Here is an 11,815-nt window from a genome sequence, read left to right as displayed (position 1 = left end):
TTGTGTCCTTTGTGTCTTGATAGTTAGATTACTGTAAATTTTGTTTTAAATAACACCTTTATGTTTACCCTCATCCTTCAGTGTGTAACTGACTCATCCATCAGATGTGGCCATTCCTTGGATATTTATTTTCTGTCTTTGTACTGCTAGTTTTATGCTGTTCTGTGGTTAACATCTTCATTTACCATTTTATTTATATATGTTTAGTTTATATATACCATTATATTTATATATGTTTAGCTACTGCTAAACAAAACTAAATGATTTTACCTGTTTGGTTTTTTTTTTTTTGGTCTAGAGAGTTTTAAAGAGCTCTTAAATCTTGAGTAGAATTTCAAGTTCTTTAATAAAAAGAAATGACACCACACGCTTAAAATAGTAAAGAAAATAGTAACGTAAGTTCTGAACTTGTCTAAAACCAACCAAACAAAAAGCCCTGTGTTGTCGGTATTCATTGATGTTAAATGCAGCAATGTGCATGTTTGGGAGGAACATACACCTCCTTGGCTTATTTTCTTTTTCTTTGTGGTTCTGTTGACATACAAAGAATGGTCTGTTTGTAAACAGCCAACGCTTAGGAGTGCCAGACTTCACAAGGCCATTTAACAAGCTTTGCTTCTTGACTACCCTCATGGCAGATGAGGACGGGGTAATCGTGGAATGTGGGAAGACAACTCGGCTTTATTGGTGGCTTTTGGTTAACAAATTAAATTGAGGCAGGAGGAGACACCATGGAAAGTCTTGGTGATACTAGGTGAAAACAACTGTGAGACCAGCCGAAGGCAGTGAAGGAAGTGCATTTAAACATATCGGTTGAAGTGCTCTTCAGTGCTAGTATTGAACTAGTTTTTGTACTGCTTGTGCTAATCTGGATCAGTGAAACCGATTAGGTTAGGAAACAAACAAACAAAAAAGTGTGATGGTGTGATAAATCAGACCAAACGTAAACTGATGAGAGAGCATCAACATGCAAAGCTGAATTTCTTTAACTACAAAAGGGATGCTGTTCTGTACGATTTTTATAGATCAAGCCTTGGATGTAAAGTCACTTAAAAAAAATTGTAACTAAATTATATTTAATTATCGTTTCATTTCAAGTGGTATGTGCTTTCAAAGTATGACCATCAAATGAAAGGTGAAGAAAACAGACAAATGAAAATCTCTTACAAAAAATAAATATACATTCTTTTAAAGCCACTACCTTTCATGTGCTGGCTTCGTAAACGTTGGAAGGTATTAGTTACTGTACTATCACACAGTTTAAAATTATCAGACTCTGTTATTGCCAATATTTTAGTTCTTTCTGAAAAACACCTTTGATTTCTAAAGTTAAATCTCTCAGGGGAAGTATATTTGAAATCTGACTTCATAATGGCTGCTCTTGTACTAGCAACCTTAATGCTGAAGTATGGCAAGGTAGAATATAGATTCATGGATTTGTGTAGACAGTGAGAAAAATTGTCATTAGCTTTAAAATCCGCATTAAGGTTTGTTTTTTGTTTTTTGGGTTTTTTTTCACTATACGTTTCACATACTTGGTAAGTTGTTAAAAGTAAGAATTAATCTTGATTAAACTGCTGTCACAGCAGACATCTGAGACTTTTTTTTTTATTATTTACACCTTAGGAGCAATTTCTTTCAACTCAATTATTAGTGGAAGTCCTGCTGGGTTACTGTTGCAGATTATTGTAGTTCCCAATATGGCTTAGTATATTGTGTCTTAAATTGCAGTGGCTGAGTTGAAGCCAGAAACCTGTAGTACTGTATACACTGGCAGATACAATTCACTGAAGAATATGCTAATGCTATCTTTATTGTTGTATATGACTTCTAAAAATGTTTCTTGAATTTTTAAACAAACGTACTGCCTGCAGAACATAGGCCTTGTACATCTGCTTCACGTCTAGATCAATAGTGATTAATATTTAATAATGTAAGGAAACAGGAACAATGTTAACTCTGTTTCACAGACTGTGAAACTCCTTACTACAAGGTGTTTGGTATATTTGGAATATAAATTGTTAAAAAAATAATTTGACCAATATAACGTTGGGTGTACACCCATATGGCAAGTGCTATAGGAAGAGTACAGGAAACAGGCTTCACATGTTATGTGTTCTCAGTAGTTGGCAGTTTAAAGGTTTTCTGTTCTGTATCCAGCCTGTCGTGTTTAACAAGTGGTGCAGGTGTAGGATACAACTCAGGAAAACTTTGAATTGCTAACTGTTGCCTGGATAGATTCTGTGAGGGACTATGCTATAATTGTTACATTATCTTTCTGGCATTCTTTCCTAAACATCTTCCACTGTGAGTAGACAAAATATTGGCACAGAGGAACTTCTGGTTTTAATTCACTGTGGCTGCTACAATATACCCTAATGAAAACTAAGCTTGCAACTAAAGAATTTTTTCAATGGTTAGGGTCTCCAGTTGATACTGTGCAAGGCAAATGGCATCTATTTCAAAGATACTGAAGTTTAAACAGATGAGTCAGAAATTGTAGGGGAGTGGAATATAATGTTCAGATCAAGAGAGTGCAGTATAGCTTGTTAATATTATGTTAAATGCTGTACTTAATTTACTTTTGCAGCATTACTTAATGTCTAATGTACTTGTCTTCCTGTATTATGTATACAGGGACTCCTTTGCATGACATTCTTTTCTAATCCACCCTCCATCAGAAAGTGGAATGGGTCAGCTTCATCTGTGATACTCTTACACTTCTGACTGAGATAGGGTTTCCACATTATCTGTGGAAGACTACCCATACTGAACTTGTTCCTCAACTGAAAAAATCCCTTTAGGCAGAATTTCTGTCTGTCCTGTAAATCCTCCATAGTTAAAATGAGCTTCACAGCTTACGTGTGTGTGGGATTTTTGCGCCCTTTTCCTTATGTGCCAGTGCAAGAAACAAAACTCTTAATTTGATTTATCTAATAGCTGTTTCTTCCTTTTTTTTGTAGATACTATGATCAGTTGTGTTCAATTGAACCAAAGTTTCCATTCTCTGAAAATCAGGTAAGAAGACCTGTCAAACCATTAAACTGAATCATGGCACCGATGATGTATGACTTCCAAGCCTGTACCTAATGCACTAGACAGTACTTCTCTTGGTCAAGGCATTTAATCTCTTTGAGCCTTATTTTCCTAATCTCTGTTTATTTTCTAGTCAGTGCTCACATACAGTCTGTACTGAAACTTCACTGGTAGTGGCCATAATTGCCTTCATTTTACACATTCAGAAATGTTTTGACTTGGCTAGTGGTCATTGCTGTCTAGTCAGAAAGAGTTGTGCTGTGCTGCGCTGCTTCCTCTTCAACTCTCTTTTTCTCAAGAAGTCTATTTCATACTATGTTATAAATGCTTTTTAAAACATAATTTCTATGGGAAAACCTTTAGTAATGGATGGAATATGATCTTTGGTTTTTGAAGTAGAACAGATGTTTCATTCACAACAGCTAACAGAATAAGCCCACTTAAGAGCTTACCACTTTATTCCTGCCTCTGCATCTACAAATTACATAAATTTTGTTTAGACATGGTGTTCATTAAGCTTTTTTTTTTCCCCCTACTGTATTTCTTTAGAATCCTGTTTCTAAGGAGAAATTCAGCTTAAATTCTGCCTATTGAAGTCTTTCTCAGGTGGAGACTGGAATAGATCTTTAGGCTTCTGTATTTTGGTGGAAAAAGATGCAGATCTTTGGATGTGTTTACAAATAGGACAGAATTTCCATTTCTTTCCTGATCAAATCATATTTAAATGGTAATGTTATGATTAAAAGTTTTTTTCCAGACTTACAGATTACAGGTAAGGGAATAGTTTTAATGCAGTTCAAACTGATTTGAGTTTTGCATGTAGCTGCATTAACTTGTAGCCAAGAACTGCACTTTAGTTTTTAGTGTGCAAATGTTTTTATATGGTGATCTGCAAACCCTGAGACATGGAAAACTGGAAAACTTTAGGAGCAGGTTCTGCAGATCTGTAAACTGTTCCATCAAAAGGAAGTAGTTGTCAGTGGAAGCAGCAATGAACAGCTGGGGACCAGTACTTCCTGAACTAGTGTTGCTGCTAGAGGAAAATATGTTATCAAACAGTACCATGCTCCTTCTTAAGTTATTCTCCACAACCACTTTAAAATGAGGAATTTTGCTGTCTTTTCTGGTCTGATACCAGTTGCCTACAACTAGTGTGATCAGCTGAATAAGGAATGAAGTTGTGGAACTTCAAAGCAGGTTCTGTGAAGTATCTGCGTTGTCTATGAAATGTATGCTGGAAGTGTAATATAAAACACACTGGTTTTACCTGCATTCTCTTTCCTGAGTGCATTTCCTGATAATGCTGCTATTGAATTAACTTAAAAATGAGTGAATTTTGGCATTACAAAACAGTTCCAAATATGCTAGTAATTTGGAACAGTGGAAACTGCCTGTTTGGGTGCCTTCCTTTAACTGTGGCTCTACCTGACTGTCAGACTTCTTGGGAGAGGAATATCTTGGTTTGGAAATAAATTTATGTGTCACTCAGAATATGAGCAGAGCTGAAAGATTATTTTGAGAATTTCTGTCTTGTCTGCTTGAAGTGTTTTGAACAAACTAACAGGAAGGAAAAAAGGTAGAATAATTTTTTTTTTTAAATAACTCTTGATGATTTCCTGAAACTTCCAGAATGTTTGTGATGTTACAAGTGAATTAAATGTATAATTAAATACGCAATTAGAATGTAAAAGGATAAATATGTGAATTTGGCATATTTTCTGAAGATTTCATATTTAAGGTTAGAGATAAAGATCTTTCTTTTTCACAACTTTCAGGTCTGTGTAACGTTTACATGGAAAGATGCTTTTGATAAAGGATCACTTTTTGGAGGATCTGCCAAATTGGGTATGTGAATGTACTGGAAGGGCAAGTATTAATGATATTAAATTTTGAGAATATATATAGCTGAATTGTTAATAGTCTTTCTAGTATTCACAACATAGCTTTCAAATGAGTTCACGTATCTTGGTAACAGATTAATCACTTCAATATTGGTAATGAATCAATGGGCACCATGCAAAGAATTTCTATAAAATTGAGATTTGGTTTTCTAGAAGCACAAATAGATGTGCAGTGATAATAGTTGTGCTGTCTGCTCCTCAGACTTTTTCTGTGAGCAACCCCAACTGACATTAATTTAAATTGTTCAAGTTAACATTAAGTTTCAGTAGTAGGTTTTTGATAATCCAGCACTTACTGTTCTAAATGAATAAGATCCTCATGAGATGTGCTTGTGAGTGAGTCCCCTCTAGAAGAAGGGGAGTGATGGTAGCTGGCTTCAGTAGCCTAGTCTGATGTCACATTTTGTTAAAGAGAATAGAAGGATCTGCCTGTGCCCTGAAATGATTCTCCTATCACTTCTTTTTAAAATATTTTCATAAAGATTTGAACACTTGGAAAGAAAAAAATTGTATTTGTTTCCTGCAAACATAAGGAGTTTGAGTCTACGATTCGATTTAGTCATATAGGGACAATTCTGCACTGCAAATTCAGGATCATTAAATGGATTTGGAACACTTGCCAATAGAGAAACTAAGACTAAATCCTTTTGATTAAGTGAGGAGCTGTTCAGTCATGTGTCATCATTCTTTAGCGTTTCTATTTATACCTAAGTGTTCATCATGACTAGCATTGCAAGATGACCATTGCAGTTTTGAAGCTCCAGGCAAAGCCTGAAAAAAGTTAGAGTACTAATTCTCTTTTTTTTTAAGTTTTTGTGTCCTTTATATAGTTCTCTGTTAGCAACTACTGAAAGTCTTTGCAGTTTTCCATGTTCTGAATACATGTGCTAAAAGTTGTGCTTGTGTGAACTATATGTGTAACAATACACCGCATTCCTGTGCATAAGCAGGTGGTGCACACCTTTCCTTGCTTTATTTTCTGACTGTTCTAAGAAGTCCTTCTGGATAATTGGAGACCTTCCTGAAGATGCTGTGTTTTTTTTCCTCAGAGTTTGGTTGGTTCTGTCTTCTTTGGGGCTAGCATTTCATGATGATTGAACCTGTTTCATAGTAAAGTTCAGAATATTTAATTATGATTTAAACATAGTCTGTGAATCACCAGAGATCTATAATAATTGTGAGAAAAAGAATCAGTAAGCATAATGTTGATGATTACCTTGAGAATTTGAATGAATGTGATGTTACAGCAGCTTGAGAAAGCTTACTTGTCTGCAGGTTAATTATATACTATCCTAAATAACCTGTGAGGCAGACGGCCAGAGATTTATGCAACATTCCATGTGAAATACCGAAGAAATTCTTAACTGAGATGTGAGTAATGCTCAGTTAACAAGTGATGGAATAAATTTTATTTTGAAACCTTAAAGCAGATCTTAGTGGAAAGAAATTAATAAAAGGAGTCTCTTAGTATATATCTATACAGTGCTGTATCGGAGATTATCCAGATGCTGCTCTCCAGATTAACTGTAGCATGTGTGTATCTCTCCTTCAGATCAGAATTAGCAGTGGGGTTTCTCAGTGTAAAGCAAAGTTTTCAGTTACTGAGGGAGCAAAAATTTCTGTTGACCTCTGAGAGGAGGCGATCCTGTCTCCAGATGGAAATTCAATGTAAAACTCCTTTGACTTTCATGGGGCCAAGATGCAGGGGTGTGACTTGAGAGTTCTGGCTCTTGCTGTGGTGGCAAACTGTTTTCTTCCCATCTTCTGCTAAATCCGAAGTCCATATCACAAGGTAGCTGACAGATACTGTGGCTGCTTGAAAAGTGACCCAGTTCACAGCATGCCATGTAATCTGAAATATGTTGGCTTAAGTTAATAGGTAGAGCTATAAACAGATGAGTCTGAGGAAAATCTATATTGCTAAACAGCTGTTCTCACTGTAGTAAATCACACTTGAGATGCAGTCCAGAGTATAAAGTAATTCTACATATAAAGTGATTTTATATGTAAAATATATACGCTTCAGAAACTTTAAAGCCATATTTTCTTTCCTTTCTTGTGTTTGTTTTAGTCTTTTGAATGGTGTGTACATTGTACAAGATCTTCTTTTTAGAAAAATTCTGGAAAATAAACTACAGAAGAGAGATTATCTAGATAAATGACTATTATCTTGATGAAATACAGTGACTGTGTAACTCACTTTTCACTCAGGGAAACCAAGTGGGAAAAATGGCATGTCAGATTTGTGGCTGCTTGTCTGAAAGTTTAGTGCAGGTCAGGGAGCGCTAACATGGAAACTTCAGAGATATGTTAGATAAATATGTAACTGTGTAAGGAGGCTGGATGTTAATGAAATGAAACAAATGTGCCTCTTTAGTACCTTCATGTTTTAAGGATAACTTAGAAGTTGTACCTGGGTTTGTGGAATTGAAAATTCACTAGTTGAGTTTTCTGTATTCTCCAAGAGGTGTGTCTAGACCCTTTTTAGCAGTAGTAGGAAAGTAATATCTGCAGTCTTTAGATTTTCCAGCTCTGGCATATGGCCAATAACCTTTTGAAAGCAATTAATAGATTCAAAATGGTTCCTGTTGAGATATTACTGTTTCTAGAAGTGTGGGCTCCATCCTCTGGGACTATGAAGTACTACAGGAGTTGAGTCTGGACAGGCCACACTGCTGTCTAGTGAGCACAAGTTTTAATGTTTAATGTTTAGCTGTTTCAGTATATGTATAACCAAGATATTTGTCAGCGTTTTCAGTCTGAAACAATAGCTTTGAGAGGTGAAAAATTCCCTGCATTTCAATAGATAGTAAGACAGAGCATGTAAAAACCTTTGGCCTCAATGAGAGAAGAGTAGTTAATTTTGCATTCAAGATACAGTAAAAGCATGTAATTGGGCAGTTACTGCAAAGTGATTAATGCATGGAAATTCATATTTCAGATTATCCTTCAGTAATGTGTGTATTTCTGTATCTTCAGGAGCCAAAAAGCTGCACTCTAGTTAGAAAGACTTTAGAATCATTTGTGTATTGTGTAGATTTTCATAGTACTGCTTTTATGCTTTATGCCACTCTCTGTAGTTCCTCATGTCAAAACATTTTGTGGAAGTACTAAATTAGACTATGTAAAGCCTTCAGAATTAAGATGACTTGGACTTTAATAGTTCAGTATGATTGTTATTTTTTTGGCTTAAAACTGTTGATATCTTTAAGTACAGATATTAGTTGTGTTGGCCTCATCTGTAGGATGCTAGAGTACTGAAGTTTATTTTCTTAACAGTGTGGGTAACGGTCTGTCTTGATTGCAGCTCTGGCAAGTTTGGGGTATGAGAAGACCTGTGTTTTGTTCAACTGTGGAGCACTGGCAAGCCAGATTGCAGCAGAACAGAATCTAGATAACGATGAAGGACTGAAAGCTGCAGCTAAGCACTATCAGGTACAGAGGCTCCCTGCTTATGCTTAGGAATTCAGAATTATTAATCTTAGAACATCAAATAAGTATCTCTCAATTTTAAAGCTATATATACACATACATAAATATATATACATATTTTTCCCCTCTTAATTGCAAAGGTGGATTGGCTAAGTACCTGGTCTTGGCTCATATTTATTTACCAGCTTTGAAGGACTTAATTCCGTACAGTTCCCCATACCCCTTCCCCCAACTGTGTTGGTAACTAATAACCTTCAGCTTAAGATTTAATAATTTTAGCTAGTATAAATTTTAGTTTTAACAAGTTATACAGTAATAATCTCTTTCTTTATTCTTTGTGGAATGCATTGAAATTTCCATGTTCTTATGCCATTAGGTGTAGCCAATATACCTTTACTCTGTCTTGATAAATGTTTCAGTGTAAGTGGCTTCAAGAACAAGAAGTCACAAGGAATTGTTTTTAGTGGCTAAACAATAAATGGGAGACCATATATCAAAAAAACTCTTTTCTTTTGTTGAACGTATTATATTTGTAAGAGAAAATCTGTTTGGAAACATGAATGATAATATATTATTTTACTTAGTTTGCGAGTGGTGCTTTCCAACACATTAAAGACACGGTTTTGTCAGCCTTGAATCGAGAACCTACAGTGGACATCTCTCCAGACACAGTTGGAACTCTCAGTCTTATTATGTTGGCTCAAGCCCAAGAAGTCTTTTTTTTGAAAGCTACAAGAGGTATATCTTAATTTTTGGCTTGTATATTTATGTGCTCATTACAACTTCCACAAAAACTTACCAGTGTGTTAAGTTACTAAGAGCTTGTAAAGGGCCTTTCAGAAGTTTTTGGTTTTGCTTTTACTGATTCCATCCCCCCCCCCCCCCCCCATGGAAGGTCATTAAACACAAACTACAGATGGCAATTAAGAATTTGAATTTGTCTAAGGTTCACCTAACAATGCAGCTGTCCCGTTTGCCTTTCCTTTCTTTTTATGTCCAAAACCATTAGTCTTCATCTTTACAAAGGATTTTGCTGGTTTATATTTTTTCCTTTCCCCTCTTGAGAACAAAAGACATTCTCTAAAAGAACTGAGAGTACTAGAAATAGTGCATAGGGGGTTTACCACTACTCCCCTCCTCCTCTGTCTGGGGAATGACTGCATGAGAATTTAGAAAGAAAGATATGACTGTGCCAGGAAACAAAGGAAATTTCCTAAGAGTTTAGGGGAAACAAATTCTGTTTGATCATTCCTATTTTTAAGAGAGGAACTCTTTGACCCAGTCTAACTTTGAGAGTGCCCTGTTTATCTCGGAAAGTGAAATTCTGCAGGTAGAACAAAGAATTATGTCCCTGACTGTTAAAGGCTGATTGTGAAATACTGATTTGGAGCTGCATATTTTAATACAACTATTAAAGAACATATGCTTCAAAGAATTTTCCTGTGGAACAGTACTATCTTCAGTACAAGAGCTCTTACTCTTTGCTATTCTGCTCTTCTCTATGTATTTGCAAGAAGTTGTGCATCTAGAAATTACAGATACCTAAAAGTAGAACTAAGGACGTAGAGGTCACATGTGATTGCTCACCAACTCCTCTCTCTCCCCACGTTGTTTGGAATACAATGGAGGAAGACAGAGGTTATTTTAACTGGGATGTTTCTTCTCTTCACAGGGAAGAACCCTGAAAATTCTTGTAGCCTTACTGCTGTTAGGAGAATCTCAATGAGAAACTACTGTCCTTCAGCCAACTGATAAATTATGTTTGTGTTCTTTCTCGTGCTGGTAGCAGTATTTTAGTCTCTGGCTATTTGGTCATTGTTTTGAAATAAATTTGTATAACAAATGTCTGAAACTTTTCTTCAGAGCAGGCATGGGAAATAGATCTTTCTGTCACCTTGATTCCTTCTTATTCAAAATGTGGAAAAGATAAAGCAAGGCTAATCCAAAACCCACATGTGCCCAGTGAGCTGAAGATTTTTGTGACTACTCCCAAGACCACAAGTCTTCCAGTGTTAGAAGGACAGTAAGTTTAATAATCATCTGGCTATGGAAGCTCTAGATTTTGTCAGATGTAGAGAGGTTCCTTTCCCTGGCAGGAAAGACGTTTTGTGAAGAATCATGTTTGACAAAATGCTTAACCTCAGAAACCTATTTTTCAAGGGGAAACGCTTCAGAGTTTGATCTCAAAACTCAAATTTAGTTTCTTGCTGCATTGACTACTTACCTTACTTGCAATTTTCTGTTTTTTCTCTCATGTGAGACACTCTATTTAGCAGCTTACCAGCTGATAATGTTATTTCTGATAGAACTGAGTTTATTCACAAGTTGAAAGAAAGCAGAAGTGTTTGGCAAAAAGCAAATTGGTCAGTCAAATCCAACTCCACTGCATAACTACAGATCAGTTCTTTAATTTCTGAGCCTTTCTTAATGTTTTTTTAAAAGTGTCTTTAAATCTGCATGTGTTTACTATTCCATCTCAAGGCTTGCATTGTAACTGCAGTATTTTAAAGATATGTGAGTAAAAACTAAAGCTTCTGATGGTGAAAGATCTGTTCTGAGCTGTCTGCATGGACAAATGAGTCTCCTCTAACATTTGCTTTGTTAAGGGAAACGTAGTTAACATGCCAAGATTTTTTCTTTTCTTTTCTTAGAGCTCAAGCTCTATGAAGGAAGATGCAATTACCACACACTAAGTGGGGCTAGGAGGACAGTCTATTTAGGCTTTGTTTGGTTTTATTGAATATTTAGTGCACTGGACAGAAACATTTTAGCAGTGAAGTTGCTAGATCTCATAAGCTCCTTTCTCTCCGTTTGTCATCTAAATCCTGTTCCACAGCGAAAAGATCTTTCTGGCATACCTTAAATTTATTTACCTCATAGAAGATATATTACATCATAGCTCATGCCTGAAGTGTTGTAGATAGATGTGTGAATATGCTGGAATGAGCAGCCCACTTGGGGATTCTTTTAATTTATTTTGGCAATTAAGCATACTCCGCAGACTTCCTAATCTTCCCCATACCCCCACTCATGCTTATCAATCTGGCAGTACATAAAAATCACCTGAATCGGAGGATACTTGTTTGTACGGGCAGCTATTTCGAGTGGATGGCCGATGTTTGCATTGATTGCCTGCCTTTTCTTGGAAGGCTGAATTGCAGGCCAGAGGTGATTATAAAAGGAGATAAAGATAGATGCAGCATATTCCTATTTTAACAGTTTTGGCTTCAGGAACAGGGTGAGGACGTGAGGCAGGGAATACCGTGGCTTCTAGGCACATGTGACTCTGATACGAAGTAGCAGATACCACTTGGAGGAACTGTGGTTATTTATGTCTAGGAATGGTGTTTCTATACTCAACTGTAAGCTAACGGTGGTGTGGACTGCCATGGAAAGGACCACTCCCTTCTCTTCTGTTGGACTTTTGCAAATTTTTGAGAGTCCTG

General features: G+C 36.2%; 1 protein-coding gene across 1 annotated transcript in view; it reads left to right on the top strand.

The window, feature by feature from the left end:
- The window catches only part of PDCD6IP (programmed cell death 6 interacting protein), a 61,175-nt gene that overhangs the window by 24,011 nt on the left and 25,349 nt on the right, over positions 1-11,815 (top strand). Inside the window, exons 6-9 of the mRNA XM_009321151.1 lie at positions 2,964-3,018; positions 4,812-4,881; positions 8,245-8,372; positions 8,954-9,107. Of these exons, the coding sequence (XP_009319426.1) occupies positions 2,964-3,018; positions 4,812-4,881; positions 8,245-8,372; positions 8,954-9,107 (407 nt within the window). The remainder of the gene's footprint in view (positions 1-2,963; positions 3,019-4,811; positions 4,882-8,244; positions 8,373-8,953; positions 9,108-11,815) is intronic.

This window comes from Pygoscelis adeliae, unplaced genomic scaffold (assembly GCF_000699105.1).
Source record: "Pygoscelis adeliae isolate BGI_AS28 unplaced genomic scaffold, ASM69910v1 Scaffold280, whole genome shotgun sequence".
Classification (NCBI taxonomy): Eukaryota; Metazoa; Chordata; class Aves; order Sphenisciformes; family Spheniscidae; genus Pygoscelis; species Pygoscelis adeliae.
The sequence above is the reverse complement of the archived record's forward strand: the minus strand, read 5'-3'. Positions and strand labels throughout refer to the sequence as shown.